The sequence below is a fragment of the Fulvia fulva genome, chromosome 5 (assembly GCF_020509005.1).
Source record: "Fulvia fulva chromosome 5, complete sequence".
NCBI classification, from domain to species: domain Eukaryota; kingdom Fungi; phylum Ascomycota; class Dothideomycetes; order Mycosphaerellales; family Mycosphaerellaceae; genus Fulvia; species Fulvia fulva.
The window spans coordinates 3728304-3752818 of NC_063016.1; the positions used below are offsets into that span (position 1 = coordinate 3728304).

Here is a 24515-nt window from a genome sequence, read left to right on the forward strand (position 1 = left end):
CTGCTTTGGCTGTTGCCGAAGACTTGCTTGGTACTTGCCTTTTCATCACGCGAAGAAGGAGCCTTTGAGAGGTTGGGGCTGTATGAGGATACTGCTGGACCACGAGTGCCGGCGCGGCTGAGGATGAGGGTGCCTGAGACGTTTGGAGGTGGACTGAAGTATGGAGAGACGAGGCTGATTTGAACTGAGTTCCAAGGGTTGAACATCTAGCATCGCGCGAGCGCTTCATGCAGGTCGCTATGTCTACGCATAGCTTCAGCACGCCGGCATGTTCAAGCAACGGAGTCTGTAGCGAAGACGGCGACGCGCTGGGCGGCAAACGAACTTTGTCAGCAACCTTCGTTCCTTCTTGGCTCATCAGGGCTTGATCCCAACGCAGGTAGGACGAAAGCAGATACATCACCGGGCAATGACTATGGAGAGCGGCTGCACTTTCGACCGACCAATCTGGGATTTGTAGAATTTCCCTGCGAGCTTATTGGCACCTTCCATATCGAACGACATTTCATCTACAGAAGCGCTCAATTCGGCATTTTTTTCGACTTCTCAACTCAAAACCACTTTCGACATGCAGGAACCGATATCAAGACCCGTCCTCGGGAAGGTGGACACCGAGACCGATGTCGAGCCGTAGCCAAGCCTTGCCGGCTCACACGCCAATATGTCAACGGTCCCGTATCGCCAATCGTCACTTTCTCGGGGGTCCATCTTCACGTTTCGATGAGACAGGATGGTGGACCGATCCATGTGCTCCATGTGCCAAGCACGGCTTCACATGGAGGTTATTAGGGCTCTGGCCGACCTACCGAAGACTTCAACTCATCCTTCCCTCACTTCACCACCGCAGCAATGCAGTCGCTCACTTTGCTGCTTGCAGCATTCGCTCCTTCGGTACTGTCGAAAGTCATTGAGGTGACAGATGCCTTGCCTGATGGCGCTGTGCCGTTCGTGGTGAGACACCTCGAGGGCCCGAAAGTGCTGCTCGCGGACGATGTCTTCAGGACTCTGGCCGACACCAAGAACACCATCAGTGGCAGTGCGAATGCGGTTGCAGCTGGTTTTAGCATGCTGCTGACCAACGGCAAGCCAAACGACGCTGTGCCGCCTCATTACGTGCGTATCGACGCTCAAACTGCTTCACATGCTCCACTCACAACCATCACAGCACGTTCACTGGCATGAGACCTTCCTGCCCATGACCGGCACAGTTCGAGTCTGGGCCAATGGCAAACCACGCGATCTCGGCGCAGGCGACTTCGCCATGGTGCCTGGCTATGCCAACCACTCCTACCAATTCGTGGCCGAGGAAACAGAATTCCTCGGCATGATCCAACCAGCAGGCTTCGACGAGTTCTTCCAGAAAGTCAGCACTCAATGGAATCCAGAATACAATGTCCCTTTCCCTGCAGACCAAGGCATCGCGTTTCCTGCGGCGACTTTTGCGCAGTATGCCAAGGCCTACGATACAGTATCAACCAGGTCAACATGATGCAGAATGAGATTGGCGCTTGTGATGCGGACTGGCATGCGAGTAACTCGACTTTACCAGCAAATTCCACCACGCCGTACTTCTTGGCCAACGGTGCGGGTCCTCACTACTGGTATGAGCAGAGCGGCGCTGTTATCTCTCCTCTGGCCACCACTGTTCAGACCAATGGCAATTTCACGATCTCGCAAGTCAGCATGCGGAAGACCGCCGCCAACGCCACTGTACGATCGTGGGCGAGCAAGGGGCACCAGTTCATCTACGGCATGAGGGGTGAGGTGACCTTCGGTGTTGAGGGCGAGGATGTCAAGCTCATTGCCGGTGACTCGCTGTTCATTCCGGCGTACACGAACGTTACCATCAAGTCGAGTGTGAACTACAACAAGTTCTTGTGGTGCTCTGGTGGTGCAGATGATGTGGATAGCCAGATGATCAAGCAGGGTGTTAGCTGGGCCTACTCTACGCCACCGGCACATTGAGGTTAAGATAGGGTCTGGAGCGAATTGTGATACCATGAGTGGTAGTGTATGGTGACTATGACTTCGATCGTTCACCACACCATTGTGCTCCCTCCTCCATCTATAAACACATCTCGATCCTCACGGTGGGGCGTTGTAGTTCACCCAGATGTCAATGTCGGTGTTAGTCTCCAGTCGATATGACCCTGTGGCATTGCGTCAGAGCCACCACTCGATCTCTGGACATATTGACATACCTTTCACCAGTCTGTCAGTAGTAGACCCATCCATAATATGGCCGACAGCATTCGCAATCTCGATACTACATTGCTCTCAGCTTAGCGCACTTTACGGTCCATCTCGTCTTCAGCCGCCACCTGCTTCACCCGCTTCACTTTGTCATGGAATCGCCGTAGAATCGTCTTTGGCTTCGCGATTCACTACGCCGCCAAGGGCAGGTGACAAAGTTGATTGCCGCCGAGCGCTTCGACTTGTCATTGAAGCAAAGGCCTTTGCTTAAACGTGCGGGCGTGTAGCTCAGTAGCAAGGCCAAGGCCGCACCAATATAGTCGAGCTTATAGCGCGTCGAGCCCTTGGTTATGCGCCCGTTGGACAGCATTTCCAGAAGTCAAGTCAAGACCTCAGCCGGCAACGTACTTTATCACCAGCCCTCGCGCCAACATTGGCCCTTCCCCACTCGCAGAAGATGTCGTAGTCGGAGACACCGTCAACAACACACTCGTTGTTCCCTTTCGCTATGATTTGCTCGTTGCATTTAACCACGTCCTCAGCTGGGACGGGAGTGTACCGGTTTTTGCACTTTACTTCGCCGGGCCTGAGAGGTGTGTATAAGACGGAGTCGAGAAGTCTTGCTGTGATGAAGAGGGGGAGGTACATTGTAGCGATTTCTAGGCTGAGTTGTGGCGTCGGGGTGAGATTGACGAGAGGAGGTTGCCAACGTTGGGTTATGGTCTCGATGGGGTGCTGATGTGTATGGTACCTTAACATTGCTGGGCTGCCCACGATTGCTCACTATGACCTTGTGCGTGACATCCTGGTGTGACAATGTCGGGAAGCAATGTCAACGTCGTATGTGATGCAGTCGGGCTCCCGACGTTGTATTGAGGCAGAACGCTCGCGGGAGAACGGATCTCACTTATGGAGAGGCCATCTGCATGAATCGACTTAGGGGCCCGAACATATTGACGGGAGGACGGCTTGTCTGAAAGGCTGGATCGTTGCACTAAAAATGACATTGGAGGTTCTATCGTGTCACCAAGATGTGTGCTTATCTGTTGCGTTGCATGGCTTACAGCAGAAACTCCACCTCGCTTTCAATCTGTTTGCTGCTCTTCCCCAGCATCGCCTTGAAAGTGCCGTGTTCTACTTTCCACTTCTGCGCTACAGTGTCCCAGATGCTCACGTCGCGCCTCTGCAAAGTGAACTCAACAGGCTTGCTTTCACCAGGCTCCAGAAAGACTTTAGAGAACCCTCGCAGCTGCTTGACAGGACTCTTCGCACTCTCCGGGAAGCCCAGATACAGTTGAGCGACCTCAGCGCCGGCAACATCGCCACTGTTTGTGATCTCAGCAGTGAAAATGATGATATCGTCAAAGAGGTCGGCACGACCACCCTCGATGATAGGTCTGACTGCGTAGGTCGAGACATTGCTAGGCAAAGAGGCCATCCTGAGATCTCTGTATAAGAACGTGGTGTATGACAAGCCGTATCCAAACGGAAAGCGGGGCTCAATATCTGCTTGGTCAAAGGGGCGGTAGTCGATGTACAGACCTTCCGTGTAGTCACACTCGCAGCAGGGGCAGATCTCGCCATTGTAGTCGCTTTCGTTCTTGGCGATGGTGTAGACGAGTTTGCCTGAAGGGTTGACGTCGCCGAAGAGGACATCCATTAAGGAATTACCACTCTCCTGGCCCAGAGTGCCGGCATTGAGGACATCCTGATGTTACATTAATATAGTGGCACGAAGGGAAGGCGCATACCACTTACCTGGACATTCGAGTGCTCAATCCACGCGTCTACAAGCCGGACGCCGGCATTGCTCATGATAACGATTGTGTTGTTGCAGAACGTTGCAACATCGTTGATCAGCTTGTCATCCACGGCATCTCGCAAAGACTGAGCTCATGGAGTCGTGAATAGCCATGGGGATTCTTCTGTTGCCATACGATGCAATGGCCGGCCTTGTCAACTGCATCCTGTGGACAATACACGTTCGAAATGCACAGTAGCACGCCTTTGTCTGAATACCCCTCGTGTGAGCCCAAATACTCGTCGTGCTGTTAGCATAGTTCAGGATCTACAGTTTACTTGCGACTCGCCTATGTTGTGTCTCCGCAGCCTATTTATGTTGACCGCAGCAGGTTGTTAGCCATTCTGACGGACTTGATCACACCGGGTGCATGCTGGCAATGCGTGCCCCGAGTTGAGCAAGATCGTGGCATGGGACTACTCGGGCGTCGCCAAAATGCATCGTGAGTTGCTAGTACTCGTTGAGCAAGAAGCCGATTCTGGCAGGCTACTCAGTCGAAGACCCTGAACTGCTGGACATGCCAACATCTGACCTTTGGAGAAGACTTCAAGGTGCAAAAAGAAAGCCCTAACAGCCTCGTACTGCTAGGGGTCTTTAAGGACAGCCCGGTCGCCCGGACGACTGCCCCCCGTATCGATTCGCACTCTCACTAAAGCACAGTCGGCCCCCGAGGGTCGACTTAGGATGTCGGATATCCTATTTTATTTTGCTACTTTAGTGGGGTTAGACGTTGTTGAAATTCGGACGCCTAACCACTCCGCCATATGGGCGAGCCAGGCTAGCGGATGAGTTGTGAGTAAGCAAGTGAAGAAGTTGTATGTATACGCTTGAGGGTGACCACTGGCTTGGCGGACTTGCGGGAAAGACCTCGACCGTTCTCTGCGAGTGACGAAGTCAGCAAACGTGCAAGATGAATTTCTGCGGGCCTCGTAGACGCGCCACCACAGTGAGGTAACGCCACCTCACCTTCAGAACCTCAACGCAGCAGACTATCGTCCTGCCGCCCAGTCAACATGCGACTCGCAATGATACGACGGAGAGATGAGAAGGCCGCATCAGCCATTCCCGCTGTGTTCAACACCACCGAGCTTCTCGAAAAGATCCTCTTGCGAACCGACATGAAGACGCTTCTGCTCGCTCAGCGCGTCTGCCGCAAGTGGAAAGCAGTTATTGGAGCCAGCTCTACCATCCAGAAGAAGCTCTTCATGGTACCAGTGAGCAACATCGAGGAGGCCTTCCGCCTTGGCATACTCAGGCCACCTCCCTTCAACGCTCCGATCACACGACACGCGCCAAAGCGTCTTGGACTTCCGCACAGCTTCGAAGAAATCGATCTCCTGGGTCCGATGTTCGACTTCACCTGGCACTCTGGCAACTTCGACATTCTGCCAAATCCGATGCTCGACTTCACTTGGACCCTGGGTTACATCAATATAGATCAGAAGGCCATGCGCGGCAGCATCGGAAAGCGCATCAAGAGTAAGCTCATGACTGTGTTGAGAAATCGGAGGCAGCGCATGTGCGAGCCGTCTTGGACCCGTATGCTGGCTACGCAGCCTCCACGTCGTGAGATAAGAGTCTTACATTACGACTTGTGGCCACTCCCGCAGACTGTACGGGTGGCTTTCTTCGAATGGGTGCCAGTCATGTGGGGCAACGGAATTGCCGTCGAAGATGCGGTGATTGAGGGCCTTCACAGATTCAGGGATAGATGAGTCGGTCGTGGAGAGTGGTCGCTTGTTCAAAGGGAAGGGACAGACAGCGCGACGCGTATTGGCCATCGGCTCAGGCTCGCCGTATGGATGGCGGAGTGGACTGGAAGATTGGCGCAGTGAGTGGATCGGGGTGGCAGAGGATCTGTGAGAGGATACGCATTGGCACCTGGTCATGGCATCAAAAGTCTGTTGAGTGGGGTCCGTTCAGGTGGTAAGTTGGAGTATCTGGTGATGGACCTAGCCTTCAGTGCCGATCAGCTCGCAGCAGATAGAGCCCGACTTATCATGTTTGCTTCAGTATATGCTACATGCTCGTCACAAGACATATCGTCCGGTCCTCCGTGTGCATTCAGATCAGAGACCATCTATTTCCACGGCGCCTTCTGTGGAGAGAGAGCTCCCAGTGGCCGGGAGATGCGGCGAGCATCTTTTCAAGATGCTTGTGGCATTGCATGTGAGGCAGATAATGGCTGTTGTGAAGCTTCGCGGACGTGAAGTGAAAGCTATGGACAGGGCGGAAACCTTAGTTCTATCGAATGCCGAAATTAAGGCACGCAATATGCACTTCTTTGTCTATCTATCGCATTCTTCCAGTATATAAGCTATAGATAGGCTTATAAGATAGGTGTATAGTATTGGTTTTATCTATATAGTTTTGTATATTACGTACTATCTTAGGAGTAGTATATATCGAGATATTCTATCGTAAGCAAGATTTAGAGGGAGTTTTAGTTAAACATTACGGCAGCTAACTAGCTCCAACTAACCTTAGGCGGATTTTATTTAGCGAGTGCACGTCAAGGGTCAAGATTGATTAGTGCACGTAATGGGGAAGACTTCTACTCAGCAGCACATCCCACCAGGATCATCTCAGGTGGGACATCTTCTAGAATACCACAGAAATCAGAACATCTTTCAGCGCATCTGTCCACCTGGATCACTTGACACACTCGCAAGACCTCCAGTATAGCATAGACCGCTGCTCACAACTCTCACTGCCAAAATGGTGCTTCACAACCCTAACAACTGGCATTGGGTCAACAAAGATGTTTCGGCATGGACCAAGGACTACCTCGATGAGCATCTGGTTGGACTGAAAGCGGAAAATGGCCCAATCAACGCTCAAGTCAGCAAGTTGCTCAGCATGGACGGCGATGTGGACGTGTCACAACGGAAAGGCAAAGTCATCACCATTTTCGACGTGCGGCTACAGCTTGAGTGGACCGGCAGTATACCTCTGAAGGAGAAGGTCAAGGAGAGCGACGGAGAGGATGCGCCAGAGATTGAGAAGGAGGTGCAGAAAGATGTGTCGGGAACAATCACAATACCAGAGGTTGCACACGATACGGAGGAGGACGAGTACGTGGTGAGTCAAGTGCATCAATGCCAGCACTGGCTAGACATCTGCTAACAGAGCCTGCAGTTCGAAGTAGAGCTTTACTCCTCCTCCCTCGACAAAGAACCTGCCAAGGATCTTGTTCGCAAGGACATCACGCCCCAACTTCGTGCCGCACTGCAGAAGCTCGCTCCAGCTCTGATCACAGAACACGGTAAAGACATCCAGCACGCCCCCGGCTCCAACCCATCCAGTGGCTTCCCCGCCGTACGGACTCTTCAATCGTCTTCCGTCAACAAAGACAAATCCTCCAACTCCTCAGCAACTACCACTTCCAATGGCTCCTCCACCGGACCCAAAGTCAACACAACCACCCTCTCCGACCAGCAAGAGTTCCGCACGACCGCCTCAGAAGCCTACCAAGTCTTCATCGACCCTCAGCGCATCGCAGCCTTCACGCGCGCCCCGCCCAAGCTCTTCGAAGGTTCCACTCCCGGCAGCAAATTCGAGCTCTTTGGTGGAAACGTTCAGGGCGAGTACGTCAAGCTAGAAGAGCCAACATACATTGAGCAGAAGTGGCGATTGGCACAGTGGCCGGCGGGACACTTCAGCACGTTGAAGATAAAGTTTGAGCAGAACGATGTGGATGCTGTGACGGTCATGAGAGTGGACTGGGAGGGCGTGCCGATCGGGCAGGAGGAGCCTACGAAGAGAAATTGGGAGCAGTACTATGTTAGGAGTATTAAGCAAACTTTTGGGTTCGGAACCATCTTATAGGTGGAACGTATCCCAAATGGTGCGATGATGTGGATGAGTAGCTGGAACACAATCGCATAGCCGCAAATGCTCAATCGGCATGTGGAAACAGTAGAGGTAGAAGTCGTGGCTGAAATCGACGAAAGAAATGAAAACCATACCCATCGAGACTCCTTGAAATCTGCCAAGGCCAGGACACCCTAGAATTGTAGTATATGGGGGCTCTTCAACACAGTGATACCTGGTCGTACTCAAGAAAGCGCGATTGGCCGAACATCAGTCCTTTCTTAGAGCTAGGCTAAATGATCGATGGGTTTCGACTAGCTCTTTGCTCTATTGTACATTCCTTCTTGCCCATATGTACAATGTGGTCGAATGCAGTCATTTACTCTGCGCGCTCTCGGAACGCAAGGCAGCGAGAAAGCGAGGTCTCGTTCAGGCGAGTGTGCCTGGCATCATTGCCCCCTGCTGGCACTGGTTGGTAGTCTGGCAACAGACCTAGCTCATGCCGCTGAATCTGCTTTGCTCGTGCTCCTGGCTCGCCGTCTCATCTAGGCGTGCAGCAAGCTACACTTGCAATGCCTGGGTACCCTGTGGTGCCAGCTCTTGCCCTTCGAGGTTCAACGTCGCCAAGCAACGCGCCTTCATCTGCTCTTTATTCATCTTTTCTTTGCCCATTCAATGGCGCCCTCGCATCGTTCTGATCTATCGCCGACCTCGGCTTGATCCTCACTTCCTCTTGTGCGGCCCAATGATTTGTGGATAAAATCTCGATAGGTGGTGGTTTATCGTTGACTTCTTCGCTTGTGTCGCTTTCTGTTGCACCTATTAGCTCATGATCGTCCAAGGCTGCCTCTCCTCCACCCAGCACTAATCGCTCTACTTCTACTGCCAATACCCCATCGTTCAAAGAGCTCGCCTCACTCGCTTGACTTACCCTCTCATCCATGCACTTCCTCAGCTGCATCTCCAAAACCTGACATCCAGCCGCTGAGTATCCTGATGAAGCCCAACATCCCAACATAGAGCCCATCACTCCAATGCATGGGTTGGCATCCGCGCGATCTGGTTTGCGGATTCGAAGTTTGGGAAGAGGCGGGAGGTTAGATTGCGCGGTTTGGAGAGTGCGAAAGCTAGATGATGCGTTCGATTTGCCGGGTGCCATGGTCGGTGTTGTGGTGAGCACGCGAGAAGGGAGGTCGATGGATGAATGCTGATGGGGTGATGGTGGTGGTGGTGCGGCGGTGCGGAGCGGAGAAGAAAGATATGGGACGGGGATACTTCGTGGATATCGCGGTTCTCTACATCTGACATGCGCGACTGCGATTCAGGAACTGACATCAACACCAACCTAGAATGCTTTGCGAGGCACCGCATTTCATTCAGATCTCAATGCGCCTTGATATTGGAGTGCAGCGGCGTCGCGCCACGCACATTTAGCCGCGTCTCCAAGCGGTCGCATACATCCCCAGCTTAATACCTCTCTACAGTACCCTTCATACAGCTCGTCCCATCATTACTAACAACCTCAATCGGCACCTCACTCTGATCGATCGTATCCTTCTCGATCAAGATCCTGTACCCTTCCCCAACATACACCGGGCTCGTAGCACGGTACTTCAAGCTCTTCGGAAGCAGAATCTCCTTTCCAGCAATACCGGCATACTCGTCTCTCCATAGGTCTAGCATGCCAAGCATGTTCAGCGGCCCATGCACGACAGTGTCCCGGTGGCCTTCAACATCAACGCTCCAAGGCTTGTCGTAATGGATGCGATGCGCATTGAACGTCAACGCGCTGAAACGGAACAGCGTTGGCGGGTCTCTGTTGAAATGTCTCACCAGCTTTCCTCCGTCTACTCGCTTGAGCTCGTCCAAGGTCGACTCTGGTGGCTTCTGTGGGCTTTTGGCCCTCTTGCTGGGATCAAGGGCTTCGCGAAAGACCCAGTTGCGGTTGTCAGTAACGCAGAGGTTGTCCTTTGAGTCGAGGAATTCTTTCACAACACCAACGACGAGCATGGCTTCGCCGGTCTTCTTGATGGTCTTGACTTCGCAGGATTTGACTTTGGTCACTTCTGTTGCGATGTCGCCGACCTTTAGGTAGGACTGGCTTGATGCGCTGGGATCTGCGCCCGGCCAGTGGATTGAGCCGCCTGCCCACATCCGACGGGTGAAAGGTGCTTCCTACTCATCATCAGAACCAATATCGTGATCAGACTCGACTGCATAAGCTCACTGGATTATATGATGTATCGGTTCCATCGATGCCAAGGGCGCCTGGTAGCTGAGTCGGCGTGAAGTAAGCATTATGGTAGCCAGCCGGCAGTGGCGTTCCTGCAGCAGGTTCGTTCTGCTCGAGTGATTCTGATCCTGGCCATAGCTTCGTGCGATCCGATGTTAAAGAGAACAGACGAAGTTGATTGGCATCGAGCAATTGCTTCCGGACGAACTCCTTGCCATGGGCGAACTTGGATAAGAACGCCTCGGCTATTGCTTCTGGCTTCTTCTGCTGGAGTGAAGTAGTGGCATGGAATGTCCTCGCGTCTGAGAGTACAGACGACCGTACTGGAAAGGCTGATCGTTGACCAGCTCTGACGGCCGCTGACAGTACAGTCCTCGTCATGTTGTAGTTGCTTCTGCTACCCACCAGCTATCGTCAGATATGGATATCTTCCCGGCCTTCTGCACTGAGTGTTGAATTCGTCCTGCCAGCCGTTTCAAGCTGGGACCAACACTTTATGTTCTTGTGCTGAAGGCCAGAGAAGATAACCAGGAAGACGTGACATAAATGAGATCGAAGGGAGCACAATCAGGGTTGCAGATCGCTTAGCTCGCTCCTCACCTTATAGCCGGCTCGCCAGCCTTATAGCCGGGCAGTGCACCAATGTGGATCAATCTTGTCACATTTGATCATCCACGACGCACGAGGAACTGCTCATTATGGGCACGAAGTATAGTCCGGATCGCACGCTGAAGGGCAGATCGCATAATTGTGATCACGGAGAGAGGAGAAGAAAGGCCGGAGTCTGCATCGAGCTTTCTCATGGGCCATGGCGGGTCTCACGAAGCGGCCGACCCCAGAGCCGCTCCCGCAGACCCACCACGACTTCTTTGCATGTGAACATCGTCTTCGCACTTTGACTTCCATTGCGACGACCAACACACCGACATCGTACGCTGTCGCCATCATGGCCGACCCCTTCGAAGTGCGCATGCGCTTCACATCTCAGCTCCAGCACCTCAACGCCAGCACCTCGTCCGCCCTCAAAGCCGCCAACTACGCCCTTCGCTACCACGAATTCAGCGACGACCTCCACTCTTGCATACTCGAACAGCTCGAGCGCAACAACATGAACAACCGCGCGAACATAATGTACTTCTTGCCTGCACTCTGTGACACCGCAAAATCCCAAGGCGACCTTCAATACGTGCGCATGATGGAGCGGGACATTTTGCGAATCATTGATCTCGTTGCGCCGGATGATGGAAGCGGCGCGGCGAACGTGAAAGTCGTGAGGAAGGTGCTGCAGCAGTTGCAAGGAAAGAGCTTTTTGCAGCCGCAGACCGTGACGGAGCTGGAGGAGTGCATTGCGGGGAGGGACAACGTACCCGGCGGACAGTCAAGTCCGACAAAAGATGCAGCTATGCCGGATGCTGTGAGGAAAACGCCAATCTCGGCTGGCCGAGACTCGGGAATGTTCTACAATACGGGTGTCAGACTTGATAAGAGACAGATCGAGCAGCGCATTGAGGAGGATCGGGAGCGCCACAAGAGGGCTAGGGAGGGCATGTGGGCAGTGCAGCAGAATGATCAGAACTTGGCGCAAGATGTGGAGTTCGAGAGGACGTTTGATGCTGGGAGTGACGTGGATACGGACGATTATCGAGAGGCTAAGGAGGAGGCGGAGGAGAGGAGGAAGCATTTGGAGTTTGATGATTATTGAGCCTCACTTGGAGCATGAGCTGCAATTTAGCGAGGCGTTGGTGGGGCGTTGAAAGTATGAGGATATCATGCTTGAAAGCTATGAGACGGTCGACTTCAAGACTATTCAACAGCACACTCGAACATCACTTGATTGCAACATGTTCCGATTCCCTTCTCCGGCTCACAACAACACCGACCACCAACATCATCGCAGCTCACCACCACAAGTGACCAACTCCTCACGAGTCAACACCGAGACGCCGACTATGAAGTGCGAAAGCGAAGAGCCGTCCTCGTCCACGGCAGACCAAAACGATTTTCCACTCCCAAATTCGTTTTCGTGCTCACAAAGAAAATCACACCAGCGCACCAAAGCCATGTGGGACGCTGCTGTCTCCGCGATAAACGCCTATCTACAAACTGATGAGGACTATGTTACCAGTGAGGAAAAGAAGGCATTTTCATCCACAATCGAACAGCTGCGAATTTCAGCTGAGCGACTGGTCTCCACGCTTCAGCAGCCCCTATCGCCCACGCACGGCCACACAGATGAGAATCTGGACCAGTCAAGAGAGATAGAGAAGCCAGGCCACGAAGAGAGCGTATCCGAAGAGCGGATGGTGGATCTGGAGTGGGCACTCGAACAGGAAAGACGCAAGCGCAAACACCTTCAAGAGGACTTCGAGACCTTCCGAAGTAACATGGCAAATGTTCTGACTGAGCATGCTCAGGACATTGCCGAGCTCAGATCCTCCCTTGTGCCACAGAAAAGGAAGGCAGTCTCAAGTCGTACAGTATCTGCGGCGTACACCGCAGTGGAGTCCACTGACCTTGACACTGCGAACCCAGAGCCGCATCGCCTCAAAAGACTCAATATAGAGGGCCTCAATCTGGACTCCTTCTCCTGGGACCTGACACTGGACCGTACCCAGCTCATTGATCCCGCTGACGGCTTTGTGTATCTGCTTCCAGATGTAAGGACTACCTGCTCTGACTACTAACACGCTACTGACACTCCCATCCCAGTACCCGGACCTCAAAGCGATGGTCCTGAACACTGTCAAGAATCTTGCCCCGAAACCCCTGTCAAACCGTGCAAGCAGCCACAAAGGCTTGTGGCAATGCTTAGGCACACGAGTCAAAGGGGACGGCGGTGTCAACAGAGGCACTTACGTTCCACCCAAGGAGGCTTGCGTCAAGTGTGCTACTGCGAGACGGTTCTGTATCATGTTCAACATTGGCACTGCGCCGGTCAATGCTGAGACGTGGTTGCTGCCGTTGCCTGGGGTGTTGAGGGGAGATTGCGGACTCGGGGAGGAAGGGTACTTTAGGATGGTTGCGGCGTGAGCGGGATGGGATACGAGAAGCTCAAGAAGGTGCTGAGAAGAGACAAAAGTACTGACTATCATCACTATACCATACCACCGAGTACAACTGCGCTGCTCTCCTACTTCCTAGCATTTGCCAGCAGTGAAGCACTCGGCCCCACATCTGCCGGTTCCGAGGTGGAGGAAGCTTCCCGTCACCAGGCTGGAAAAGAACGTCACACTGCGCGACCGCAGAGCTGACGACCACTAAGCCACCTGGGCACCGTGCACGGCAGTAACGTAGCATGCAGTGCTGTGAGGTTCGCTGACCGCTGCTGTTCGCAAAGGCGCAGCGCCTGTTCATCTTCTGCGGCCTGCTCCACCGTTCCCGCCTACCTTCACCTCCTCACTTGACTGCACATTCCATTCCGCGCACCTGCTTTACTTCACGCGCTTTGCCACTACAAGAACTGATCATCATACAGTCGTGCAGCATCATGAAGACACCATCGATCCTCACCCTCGCCTGCGCAGCGACGGCAGCAGCACAATCCGCGACAGTCGTCATCGAGGCGAGCCATGGAGGCGCTGGCCAAGGGCTCGCGAACACGACCATCACAGTACCGTTAAACCAGCGATATACCGATTCCGCATTGGATACTGTCAGTAACCTATACCTGACTGGAGCTGATGGTGTACCTCTCGACTCAATCACCTGCACCCCGCACAGAAATGGCAACTTGACAGGAGCCGGTGGCCTCCCTTTCACCAGCACCCAACCTAGTTCTCTTTCAACGAACACAGTGCAGGTCGGTTCGCTCTTCTGCAACAGCACGGACAGCTCGACCTCCTCTTCAAGCAGCGCAAGCAGCGCAAGCACGACGAGCACCGCATCCAGCACCCAAACAGTCCCTGGTGTACTACCTCCAGTGGTGACCGACAGCACTACTCGAGGTGCAAATGCTACCTCGATCCTCCTGACAACGGTTTCCGGATCCCAATCAACAGCTTCGCCTTCGACCATTACTAGCACGGCGATCGTCTCTGGCAGCGATGGACCTCAGACCTCGGTCTTCACGAGTGTAGTCAACGGCGAAGCCACAGCGACTGCTTCTGGTCCGCCAAGTCTCAATACTGACAGTCAAGGCGCAGCTACGGCTATAGGGTCGGGCGATCGAAGTGTTCTTGGCGCGGCTGTCTTCTTGCTTGGTCTAATGGCTTTGCTGTAGTGAGCTCTCTCAAGACACGACGATGCCATCGGTGACAAGCTCAAAGACCCGGTTCTCGCGCTCGCGAGAGCATCAGCTGCGTGTGCGGAGCTGGGCTCGCTGCAAGCATGTCCACTAGCACTAATAATTAACGAGTTCGCGATGTTGGGAGCGAAGCACAGGACGGTGACCATGATATACATCGGTCGTGAGATCTCACAGCTCATCGGATAGCGGGTCGTGGAAAGCCGTGGCACCACCGTAACAACATCCTTAATTTGGGCTCAGAGAAGCACTATCAAGGAACCCTGGTGTGTTTCTGTGGCACTCGTGCTTCTCGTCTCGCCCATGCATGCAAGGATCGGCATAGATTCCGGGACGCGTGGACTTCAAGGCTGTGTAGCGCCAATGGTTGCACATCATGCCATGGCTCAATAATCGTATCGTAAGCCTAGGCCAGCATGCTACATCGAGAAAGGCCTTATTCTCGCTGCAGTCTGTACCGGCTGAGACACCTTCCCAATTATGGTCATACGCTGCGCAGTTACACAAAGTGCATTGACAGTATATAGACGACCTGCAATGGCGACAATCATGCCACTTCGCGAGACGAACAAAATCGCTTTGGGACAGAACCTGCGACCGATTATTTCCCCATCACGGCAGGACCCTTTCGAGAGTCGAGGACCCAGGGAGAAAGCTCTGCCAGCCCGTAGCATGTAAGATGCCAGCATACCAGGCTCTTGGCCAGGTTCGTTCGACCAAATTCCTGAGCATCGATGCGGCGCTGCATTGATGCGGCCGCATACCCTTCGCGGCACTTGAGCCGGCCACCGGCTCTCCAGCACTACATGATAGCGAACCAAGCGCTATTTGATGTAATCCGTTGTTGGATGAATTGGTGATAACACTGTCAGCTGCCAATGCATCGTCGTCCGATACAAGATCTGCTCTGCGCAACCTAAGTCATCGGGCCCCATCAAGTGTGGCACATACTCCTTCGCCCAGCGAGTGCTCTAGCGACTGCAGCACACTGAAAGACTTCTCACCAGAGAGGGCTACTAGCCAAGGACTTAATAAAGCGGAACTGAGAAAGCGGAAGGTGGCGGCAGCCAAGTACACAGGCTGTACCTACTCCCTGGACGATTTCATTGCCCTCGACACTGTGGATTGTCTGCTCATGCAATATGGCAGCACCAGTCACATGGGCGTGCGAGATTCCAGCTACTCAACCTTTATCAATACTACTAGGACGGCTGCTCTATACTACAAAGTACGGGACGAAGTCGCTATTATCACTGGGCATCCATTGTGCTGTCCGGGTGGATATGAAGCTATCCTTGGCGAGTTTCGCTAGCTGTGCAAGACACGTCACTGGAGCGTTGCGGTCATGGCAGCTTCTTCAGCTCTCGCCCCTTGGCCGAGGGAAAAGGTTGGATCAGCATGAGGGTTGGCATCGAAAAGGTGTTGAATCCACTTCCCAACCCTCTCATTCTTGAAACCGGCGGCAAGCGGACTGTGAATAAATGCGAACAACTACTGAAGTCTGGCATGTCTGTGCAGCTTTACTGCCCTGCGTATCAGAACGATGAGGATCTTGAAGCAGAGATCGTCCGGATCCACAACGACTGCGCGCCCAGCGTCTCATGACCGTCTTCGACATCCTCTCACTTCCTCGCTCAATGACGTACATCTACATCAAAGACTCACAAGGCACCATCACTGGCTTCGCCGCTCTTCGGAAAATTCGCGACGGCTTTCACCTGGATCTTTGCGATGCGACTTCCTCGGCACTTAAAGGAACGACAGACCTCTTGTTATTCGCGTCCATGGCCTTTTGTGACAACATCGGGATCTCGAAGCTATCTCTCGGCTTTGAGCCGCTTCAGCAACTCGGACCTGATGATATCGAGGGAATGTCGACGTTCATGACCAGAGTGACGAGAAGGATCTGGTCTAGTATACCACTGGAAGGGAAGCAAGCATTCTTCCACCGCTGGCATACAGATTCAAGTCAAGACTCTGGCCTGCATATCTAAAGAGGCGCCTTCGTTGAGGCACTCTGAAGACTCGGAGAGGAGTGTCATGGAGATGAAGGAGAAGGAGAGGATGCATGGCTCGTGTCTTTTTTGTGCGCCTGTGCTTCGTCTTGGGACATATGGTCACCCACCACCTTGACTAAGGATAAGCGGGCATCGTGAAATGGGCGTCAGTCTCACCTGCCTCGAAGTGGACAAGACTACCATGTGGCTAATTCCACGTGAACCGCACGGTACATTGCGCCCTCAGCTGTGTTCACTTGGTGAGGTGTGACTCATTGCTGTCCGACGCTACAGGTCTGTGTCCCCACGAGAAATGGCACCTAGACGAATTCGCCCATGCCTTGGCCTCGCCGGCAGAAGCTTCGGATCAGGATGACGGTATCTTCGTGCGTGGGTGAACGAAAGAAATACTGGCGCGATGGAGAGCCGGCGGCCATGAGGATAAAGACTCATGTGATATCGCAGCTACCACCCTTGGCCATGATTGGAAGCTTCTTGCTGTAAAGCGCCACACGGGAATCATCACAAACACTGTCGAGCACAAAGAGGCCCGTTTGCTACATGTCCATATGAGGCCCGCAGGACTTACTCGTCTGGAAGGTCATCAACAAGACATGCAAAAGTCAAGGCGCACCAGAAGCGACATTACTTCAGAACGTCGACAAGAGCTGCAAGATCAGCTCTCAAAGTTCACGTTCGCCAACGATATGTACCACTGCTCCCGATCTCAGTGTCACTACATGCACAACAACAAGCACTACGTGCTTGCTCACACACAGGAAGTGCACGAACATAGAGCCCACAACAATCTCGAGCTCCATGCGAGAACGTCGATTGCTTCCAGATAGCTGGCACCACCAACTTCTGGAGTTCCCACAACAGCAATGAGAAGAATCCTGCCCGATGTCCAGTAGCTGGATGCACTCACGGTCAGACGACGGCAATCAATAGGACTACTGTTTACACCCACATGCGCGACAGGAAGCACGATATCCAACTACCTGGGATGAAGCGTTTCACATCGTATACAGAATACTATGACGCTTGTCGGAAGGTATGCGAAGAGTGGACAGCCAAGACTGCCATCGGGATAGATCTAAACTTCTTCCGCACGCTGGCCGATCGTCCAGTTAAGGAGGAAACCAACGAAGAACTTCACGACACTGACGACGACGTTGCAGTGGGAGAGCAGGAACTTCTGGCCCCCACCTCTGTCAAGAAGCAAGAACTGAAGGTGACAAGATCGAGATCCGCACCCGTCGACAATACAGTCCAAGCCGCCACCCCGAAACAGTTCCTATACTACCTCTACCACAGTGCTCACCGCCTCATCGTCGACGACATGTATGGAGCATTCGACCAAGGTAGCTTCGTCCATCGCAAGCTCTTCCGTCGCAGCCTGCCGGGTGGTGTCCCTGCCTTCCTTGAGATTTCTACCGCTTGGCGGTGTCTCATGCTCGCCTCGTATCTCATATGGATCGCCGGGTCTAAGACTGACTGTTCGCCCGCTGATCAGATGGACGACGACACTGAGCACGCCTTGGCCTACCCCGATCTGCCCTGCTACATCGACTATGCCGACAAAGATGATGCATTCTATGATGTTATGTATGGTTTATGGCTCCGAGGTCTGGTTAGTGAGAGTCGGAGATGGTTCAACGAGTCTCGTATCAGGAGAATGGTCGGCTACATAGGCAGCGAGGAGGAGTTTAAAGCTCACAAAGCTTTGGAAGGTTGGTGCGAGAAGTTGACAGCTAAAGCTGGTCTACCGAAGAGAGACAAAGATGACAAAGCTGTGCTTTGGGGCAATATCTGGATGAAGGCATTGGAGAAGTGGTTGAGGGACTATGCTGGCGCAAAGATGTACGGAACATTTGCGGACTGCTTGAAGGAGGTTGCTTTGGCGATGATCGGTGCTCTTGATACTATATAGAGGATGTAATTCGAGCTCTTCTTTCAACCCTAGTCTCCAGATCTCCATGCACGGTTCGTAGTGTCACCGGCTCTACCAGTCCCAAAGTGCTGTATGAGATCCACGGCTGGTGATCGCTTCGTCTCCTCTATCATGGACCCTATCGCCTACACCTGCCGGAGGACTGGTGTGCTTCACGGGGCATAGTCATTGGTGCGAGGCGTCGTTGCATCGCAATTCACCTCTATGTACATTGGCAGCAATCCGATACCGAGCGTAGCATGGAAGTGATTGGCTCCAGGCTCGCTTATTAGATCGGCGCTCAGCAGGCCCTGAATGAATGAGCTTTCCGCCTTCAACGGGTGAACACAATCGCATCGCATCACCATACCCTTGCTTGAGCCATCTCAAATGCTCTACAAGCGCCTCTGCCACTGCAATAGCAGTCATGTCACCGCCGAATGGACCACAATGACCTTACCATGACATTACATACGAATATGTACCCATATTCGGGCTAAATGATCGAGTATACCAGCTTCTTCCCATCCGTCAATCCTTTACGCAGCATCGCGATACCATCGGGAATGGCTGCAAGGCCTCCACTCCGCAGATCGATGGGATGAGTCTGGAGTCGGCCAGAGTCCAGTAACTTCTGGGCTTCAGGATTCCACTTCTGACCAAACGCCTTGTGCTTGGGCTTTGCGGTTCTTGCGTATGGTCGCTTCCATTGGATGGCCTCCCCGCTGACAGTCCACGCCACGATCCACTCCGGATACACGTCTCGTCTTGTGTGTGAGCGTATGGGAAACTGGTCCAGTCCGACATACCGCCCGCCTTGATCACCCAGTGCGCTGTAGCATATATTCATGCTCGCGCTATCGGTGATGCAATCTAGAGCTTCTCTGAGCCCGCCTTTGGTGAAGTCCCGGACTTCGTCTCCAACTGTAGCAACATGATAGTCGAAGCACGCGACCGCCCCAAGCGACTTCATCCGGTCAAAATGGCGTGGCGAGCATGCTACAATGGGTCGCAACCCAGAACTGGATCACTCGTTAGTCAAAGCCAACAATGCAGATCGCTTTGGTCTTACAGTGCAGCACACTGGACTGCCAAGGTTCCTGTCGCTGTTCCAGCCCCATAGATGAAGATATGCCGTCCTTCAATATCGCTCGATGAGGACTCTAAAGGCAACGGAACCTTGAGCATATAGTGGAGCCCGAGACCGACAGTCATCAATGACATGCCAAGCGTTGCTGCATGCTCGAACCTCATACCGTCTGGGATCTTCCAAAGGACGACATCGCGGATAGTGGCGTACTCAGCAAAGCCTCCATTCTCTGGATTACCTGAGGTGTTACCTTTGACAGGACCAAACACTCGATCGCCAACCTTTACGCTGTGACGACAGCTTGTCCCAACTGCGATGACTTCCCCTGCCACATCACACCCAAACGTGGAACCCGGAGCTGGAGACAGATCCAATGACTTCCTGCCAAAGGCATCAGTCAAGACTTCCACTTGGTAGTTCGAATATGCAGGACGTACCAATCGAAAGGGTTGAGTGCTACACAATGCACTCGAACAAGGACGTCTTCGTCGTTCAGTGGTGGTAAAGGTACATCCTCTTGCAAGGCAATGGAGTTGTCATTGAGTACTTTGATAGCTCGTTGTCTTTCTGGCAGGGTTCTGGGCTGACCGATCGCCATTTCCTGTCCGACGCCGGAAATTGATGTCGTCTCGAGTGTATGATGGAAGGCTTCACTGGCGACAGGAACGAAGACGCGGTCGATATCACGAGCAGCAACCTGAAGTTCTAGCAAGGTTTGAGCCCACACCGGATTGCTTGCGACCGTTCAGCACATCACGTTCGCGCGTTGCCCGACGTGGTCAGCGTGCTATGTCAACGATTGCTCGCACGTTGGTAGGATGTTGAGGCATAACGCCGGTACGCGTGATCTTCGGTCTAGTCCAGGATGACTGCCGGCCGCACAAAATCGACCTAGCCTCGCGAAACCTTGACACAGTCTAACATCGACTTGTCGCGACGGTCTGGCCTCCTGAGACATGGGTCCGATAAGGATTGAACGGGGCCTCGGACCGCCTTACACCTGTCTAGACTGATCCACAGAGTCTCAGATAGCAAGTGCCATGACTGCGCTACTGTAGCGCTCTCCATGGGACACTGCTCTGAAGCTGGTAAGCTCGCTGATTAGACGACGGCAGTTGAGCGAGTCGACAACGTCAGCTCAGAACAGCGAGAGCTCTGCGGTAGTGCAACGCTTTTGACTGAAGGCAGGACCGCCATTGCTCATCTGGAGCATCATTATTGCGCTGCCAACGCCTCTGAGTTACATACTTTTACCAGCAACATCAGCATGGAGCTTTTCTTGCTGAGTGCGGTACTCGCATGCGTCGGGCTATTGGCCAAGCTTTTCCAGGTACGTGTCCGAGCCATACAGCCCAAGCTTGCACGGTGGTAATCGAACAAGCACCCTCAAGATCCTCTTGCACATGTTCCGGGACCATGGTATTCCAAGTACACTTCGATCGCTTTCACCTACAACGCATTGGTGCCACGCGTGCATGTCTACGTCCACGATCTGCATCGCAAGTATGGTCCCGTCGTACGGCTCACGCCCACTATGGTAGCAGTCTCAGATCCTGATGGTGTTGCCGACATATTTCGTTCTAGTCGTGGCTATATGAAGGGCCCGATTTATGAATCGCTCATTCGGAGTTTCTTTGCAACCAGAGATCCTGTTGTCCATGGCCAGCGCCGTCGACTATTCGCTCGACCACTGGCAAATTCCTCGCTCCAAACTTTTTGGGCAGACGAGATTCGCGAACGGGCAACTCTTACAGTACAGAGAATCAAGGACGATACGGAGACCAATCAGCACGGCGATGTATATCACTGGTGGAACATCATGGCTAACGACGTTGTAACACGACTCTCGTTTGGAGAATCGCTCAATCTCTTGGAGTCAGATGAGAACATCCCGTATATCGAGGCTGTGAAGAAGACACTGAGGTGCTCTGCGCTGAACCGAAACTTTCCAAGACTCATGCCAGTGCTGAAATACCTACCGATCCCAAGGTTGCAAGAGATTCTCAATGCCCGGCCAAAAGTGGAACGGTATACCAGAGTAGCAGTGGAGAATTTTCGCACATATACAAAGCTCCAAGACGACAGTGGGAAGAATCGCAACATTTTTACGCAAATCGTGGCTCGGGCGGATGAGCAGGATCATGAAGCTGTCAGGTCCATGACAGACGAGGACATTCACGACGAGGCTCTTACGCTGATGCTTGGCGGCACAGACAGCACCTCTTCTACCTTGACCTACGCAACGTGGGCTGTGTTGTCTCATCCTGAGATTCAGCATCAGCTTGAGGAAGAGGTCGCGGGCCTGTCTGAGGAGCTATCGCTGCAAGAGCTCGAGTCGGCTCGTCTACTCAACGCAGTCATCCATGAAACGCTGCGTCTGCATGGCCCGGTCTCTGTTGGTTTGCAACGGGTAGTACCGCCGGGAGGTGCCCGCATTGCAGGCTTTGATCTTGCTCCAGGAACGGTGGTATGGCCACAAATGTAAGTTGAGCATGCACTTGTCTCCGAATGACCTCCAGGTGCAATGCTGACAAGATCAAGGTACACAACGCGGTACGATCCCTCGATTTGGCCTGATCCTCTCAGATTCGACCCAACCCGGTTCCTAGACGTCAAGCTGCCTTTTATGGCCGAGGGCAACTTGACTTCCACGCAAAAGAAAGTGTATGTGCCGTTTGGTGGTGGTACCCGTACATGCTTGGGTATCAATCTGGCGTACATGGAGCTACGCTTGGGACTGGCTCTGTTCTTCAGGGAGTGTCAAGGAGCCAGGCTGTCGGCAGACATGTTAGATGAAGATATGACCCCGGAATACTTCTTCGTGAGCTCCCCGAAAGGACGGAAGTGTTTGATAACATTGCCGAAGTAGTGACTAGAGCACGGACTGCTGCATATCAATCTTCATCAACCAACAATGCCCACTCGTGCTCTACCTTTCCCTTCATGATGTCGAGTAGGATATCTTTGATGATCTGAGAGCACGAGACCCCATTCACTGGCTCACTATTGATCTCGAAAACCCTTCCGTCCCAGCAGATGACTCCCACAGACGTGATAAAGAGTGCGGTACCGGAAACGAATGCTTCGATAATGCTCCCGTCTGCGTGGTCTTTGGCTATCTCTCTCATGGTAATTTCCCTTTCCACCACGTCGACTCGAAGCACACCACCCACAGCTCGTGGTAACAAGTCCCGGGCCAGCTGCAAGACACTCGCTCGCGTGATGCCAGGCAATATCAGCCCCCTGTCCAGCGGAGGTGTGACCAACTGCCAGGTTGTATCATTGACTCGCAACACCACGAAGAAGTTACTCGCCCCAGCTTCTGTAATATGTCTTTCAGGTCCAAATAGCCACAGGATCTGATCGTAGCCTCGAGACTTAGCTTCGCCTTGCAAAGCCAGCGTTGGCCCATAGTTCGCCCCAACTTTGCTATTGCCGTACCCGCCAGGCCATGAACGATTCTGGTTTTGATCGGATGCGAGCAATCTCATACAACGTTTTGGCGGCGCAGCCACCTTCTGGGGGGATGCTTCATGACCCGTGATGGAGCTCGTCAGCTTGGGAAAGACTGTGAGAAAAATGTAAAGCAATGCTGAACGGGGACGGAGTGTGGCAAGCGCTGTGTCAGTTCCGATCAAAGTTGGTCGGATGTACAGCGATCCCTCTCCTTGGTCTTTTGGTAGCCATTTAGGTGCTTCATGTGCACAGAGCGCCACGATCAATTTCTCCAGCTGAAGAGCGTCAAAATCTGGCAAAGCCACTTGAGCAGCTGAGCGTCGCATGCGCTCGCAGTTCTCAATCGGACGGAAGAGTCGTAGACGCCCGTCCGCGCCACGAATCAGTTTGAGCCCTTCGAAAGATTGTGTGGCGTAGTGCAATCCTGAGGCGGCTGGCGGGATGGGGATCGGCCCATATGGTTGGAGGATTGGAGACGACCAGCCATTGCTCACATTCCAGGACGCGATGATGATATGATCAGTATGATATTCCAGCAGGCGTACCGCGAGGTCGTCCGGCGAGGGTAAAGACCGCGGATCGTCGTTCAATGTTCTTGTAAGCCGGCTGGCGTCCAGCTTTGCGAAGTTTGTGCCTTCCGCCATGGTAGCCACTCAGTATCGTCGTTCAGAGAGGGGTTGTTTGTTCTAGAGCACTCTTCATCAGTTGTTCGGTCCAGTCGCTATCGATGACCAAGTAACTTTGCCGGGGCCAGCCCCGACTCGGTAACCCGCTTTCCATCAACTGTTGCCGGTATCTCGCGCTATCCCACGCTGTATCGATTGTACAGCGTCTGTCCGCATAAGAGTCACAAGTGCCTTTGGTTGCCGCGCTCGGAGCACAAACCAATTCGCTGCGATCCTGGATTTGGCTGGGATGTTCGGCAACGCTTGTGACTCTTATGCGGACAGACGCTGTACTTGTCTGGACCCGCCGTACGAGGGCGACAGCAGATGGTGCGGCTGCCATTTGAGAACAGTCCAGTCCATGAAGCCTCGCCCCCTCTTCGGTATGATGGTTGGTTTGGTTGGTATATCATAGAGCCTTCTAGAAACCCAGTGGGTTACGCGGCTATTACATCAATGCGGGTGGAAAACATGCTTAACTTATTAATAGAAGTTTAGTGCACCTCTAAATTAAATACTTATTAAAACGCTATCTATCTAAAGCTTAGTCCGGCCCTATTTATTACGTTATAAATTAGAAGTTATTATATAGGCTTATAAAGGGTATTTTAAAAGCAGACTATATATTATATAACGTACTTTACTACCGAGCGGGCTATACTACCGAGCGGGCTATACTACCGAGCGGGCTACTTTTACTAAGAACTATACTACTTCTATAGATATAGCTATATAACCACTATTATAGCATGTATTGTCTTTAAACGAGGCCAAACTGACCTTAGCTGTCTAGGCTACGAAACGCGACGCGACAATCTCGAATCGACTTACTATAAAGGTACACGACGCGTCTCGAACTATACTAGGGTATCGATTAAATAGACGACCTTCTCGGGGTGACTACGAGCCTAATTTAAAGAAGCTTATAGAGCTAGAAGAGAGGGTGATACTTAAGTATATACTCGAGCTAGATCTTAGAGGTTTCCCGCTATTAAAGGCTAGTATACGAGCAATAGCCGATTTATTACTATAAGAGAAGGGTCTTAAGCCCGCTAGTTTTAATTAGATAGACAGGTTTGTTAGGCGGTATC

The 24515-nt window shown here is 52.8% G+C and overlaps 13 protein-coding genes across 13 annotated transcripts; 8 read left to right on the forward strand and 5 right to left on the reverse strand.

The window, feature by feature from the left end:
* Positions 1 to 849: 849 nt before the first annotated feature.
* On the forward strand, positions 850 to 1965 carry CLAFUR5_06219 (Quercetin 2,3-dioxygenase; the record flags this gene model as incomplete). Its single annotated transcript, XM_047905367.1, is given in 3 exon segments — positions 850 to 1113; positions 1166 to 1468; positions 1480 to 1965. The coding sequence occupies 3 exon segments, from the start codon at positions 850 to 852 to the stop codon at positions 1963 to 1965; spliced, it is 1053 nt and encodes a 350-aa protein (XP_047761705.1).
* Positions 1966 to 3253: 1288 nt separating this feature from the next.
* Positions 3254 to 4008, reverse strand: CLAFUR5_06220 (putative beta-glucosidase N; the record flags this gene model as incomplete). Its single annotated transcript, XM_047905368.1, has 2 exons — positions 3254 to 3901; positions 3952 to 4008. 2 exons carry the CDS (start codon positions 4006 to 4008, stop codon positions 3254 to 3256), a joined length of 705 nt encoding a protein of 234 aa, XP_047762432.1.
* A 999-nt stretch (positions 4009 to 5007) lies between these two features.
* CLAFUR5_06221 (uncharacterized protein) lies at positions 5008 to 5709 on the forward strand (the record flags this gene model as incomplete). The annotated part of the gene is made up of 1 exon (XM_047905369.1): positions 5008 to 5709. One exon carries the CDS (start codon positions 5008 to 5010, stop codon positions 5707 to 5709), a length of 702 nt encoding a protein of 233 aa, XP_047762433.1.
* A 1003-nt stretch (positions 5710 to 6712) lies between these two features.
* On the forward strand, positions 6713 to 7822 carry CLAFUR5_06222 (uncharacterized protein; the record flags this gene model as incomplete). The annotated part of the gene is made up of 2 exons (XM_047905370.1): positions 6713 to 7075; positions 7133 to 7822. 2 exons carry the CDS (start codon positions 6713 to 6715, stop codon positions 7820 to 7822), a joined length of 1053 nt encoding a protein of 350 aa, XP_047762434.1.
* A 708-nt stretch (positions 7823 to 8530) lies between these two features.
* CLAFUR5_06223 (37S ribosomal protein MRP10, mitochondrial) lies at positions 8531 to 8966 on the reverse strand (the record flags this gene model as incomplete). The annotated part of the gene is made up of 2 exons (XM_047905371.1): positions 8531 to 8617; positions 8739 to 8966. The coding sequence occupies 2 exons, from the start codon at positions 8964 to 8966 to the stop codon at positions 8531 to 8533; spliced, it is 315 nt and encodes a 104-aa protein (XP_047762435.1).
* A 308-nt stretch (positions 8967 to 9274) lies between these two features.
* CLAFUR5_06224 (Mesaconyl-C(4)-CoA hydratase) lies at positions 9275 to 10421 on the reverse strand (the record flags this gene model as incomplete). The annotated part of the gene is made up of 2 exons (XM_047905372.1): positions 9275 to 9982; positions 10035 to 10421. 2 exons carry the CDS (start codon positions 10419 to 10421, stop codon positions 9275 to 9277), a joined length of 1095 nt encoding a protein of 364 aa, XP_047762428.1.
* Positions 10422 to 10986: 565 nt separating this feature from the next.
* CLAFUR5_06225 (CTD kinase subunit gamma) lies at positions 10987 to 11742 on the forward strand (the record flags this gene model as incomplete). Its single annotated transcript, XM_047905373.1, has 1 exon — positions 10987 to 11742. The coding sequence occupies one exon, from the start codon at positions 10987 to 10989 to the stop codon at positions 11740 to 11742; it is 756 nt and encodes a 251-aa protein (XP_047762429.1).
* Positions 11743 to 11809: 67 nt separating this feature from the next.
* On the forward strand, positions 11810 to 13070 carry CLAFUR5_06226 (uncharacterized protein; the record flags this gene model as incomplete). Its single annotated transcript, XM_047905374.1, has 2 exons — positions 11810 to 12697; positions 12750 to 13070. The coding sequence occupies 2 exons, from the start codon at positions 11810 to 11812 to the stop codon at positions 13068 to 13070; spliced, it is 1209 nt and encodes a 402-aa protein (XP_047762430.1).
* A 457-nt stretch (positions 13071 to 13527) lies between these two features.
* On the forward strand, positions 13528 to 14259 carry CLAFUR5_06227 (uncharacterized protein; the record flags this gene model as incomplete). The annotated part of the gene is made up of 1 exon (XM_047905375.1): positions 13528 to 14259. The coding sequence occupies one exon, from the start codon at positions 13528 to 13530 to the stop codon at positions 14257 to 14259; it is 732 nt and encodes a 243-aa protein (XP_047762431.1).
* A 2991-nt stretch (positions 14260 to 17250) lies between these two features.
* On the forward strand, positions 17251 to 18213 carry CLAFUR5_06228 (uncharacterized protein; the record flags this gene model as incomplete). Its single annotated transcript, XM_047905376.1, has 1 exon — positions 17251 to 18213. The coding sequence occupies one exon, from the start codon at positions 17251 to 17253 to the stop codon at positions 18211 to 18213; it is 963 nt and encodes a 320-aa protein (XP_047762436.1).
* A 496-nt stretch (positions 18214 to 18709) lies between these two features.
* Positions 18710 to 19901, reverse strand: CLAFUR5_06229 (Trans-enoyl reductase iccB; the record flags this gene model as incomplete). The annotated part of the gene is made up of 3 exons (XM_047905377.1): positions 18710 to 19235; positions 19286 to 19684; positions 19741 to 19901. 3 exons carry the CDS (start codon positions 19899 to 19901, stop codon positions 18710 to 18712), a joined length of 1086 nt encoding a protein of 361 aa, XP_047762437.1.
* A 669-nt stretch (positions 19902 to 20570) lies between these two features.
* Positions 20571 to 22172, forward strand: CLAFUR5_06230 (Cytochrome P450 monooxygenase; the record flags this gene model as incomplete). The annotated part of the gene is made up of 3 exons (XM_047905378.1): positions 20571 to 20633; positions 20685 to 21784; positions 21845 to 22172. 3 exons carry the CDS (start codon positions 20571 to 20573, stop codon positions 22170 to 22172), a joined length of 1491 nt encoding a protein of 496 aa, XP_047761769.1.
* A 25-nt stretch (positions 22173 to 22197) lies between these two features.
* CLAFUR5_06231 (Branched-chain-amino-acid aminotransferase, mitochondrial) lies at positions 22198 to 23403 on the reverse strand (the record flags this gene model as incomplete). The annotated part of the gene is made up of 1 exon (XM_047905379.1): positions 22198 to 23403. The coding sequence occupies one exon, from the start codon at positions 23401 to 23403 to the stop codon at positions 22198 to 22200; it is 1206 nt and encodes a 401-aa protein (XP_047762251.1).
* Between the last annotated feature and the right edge of the window lie 1112 nt (positions 23404 to 24515).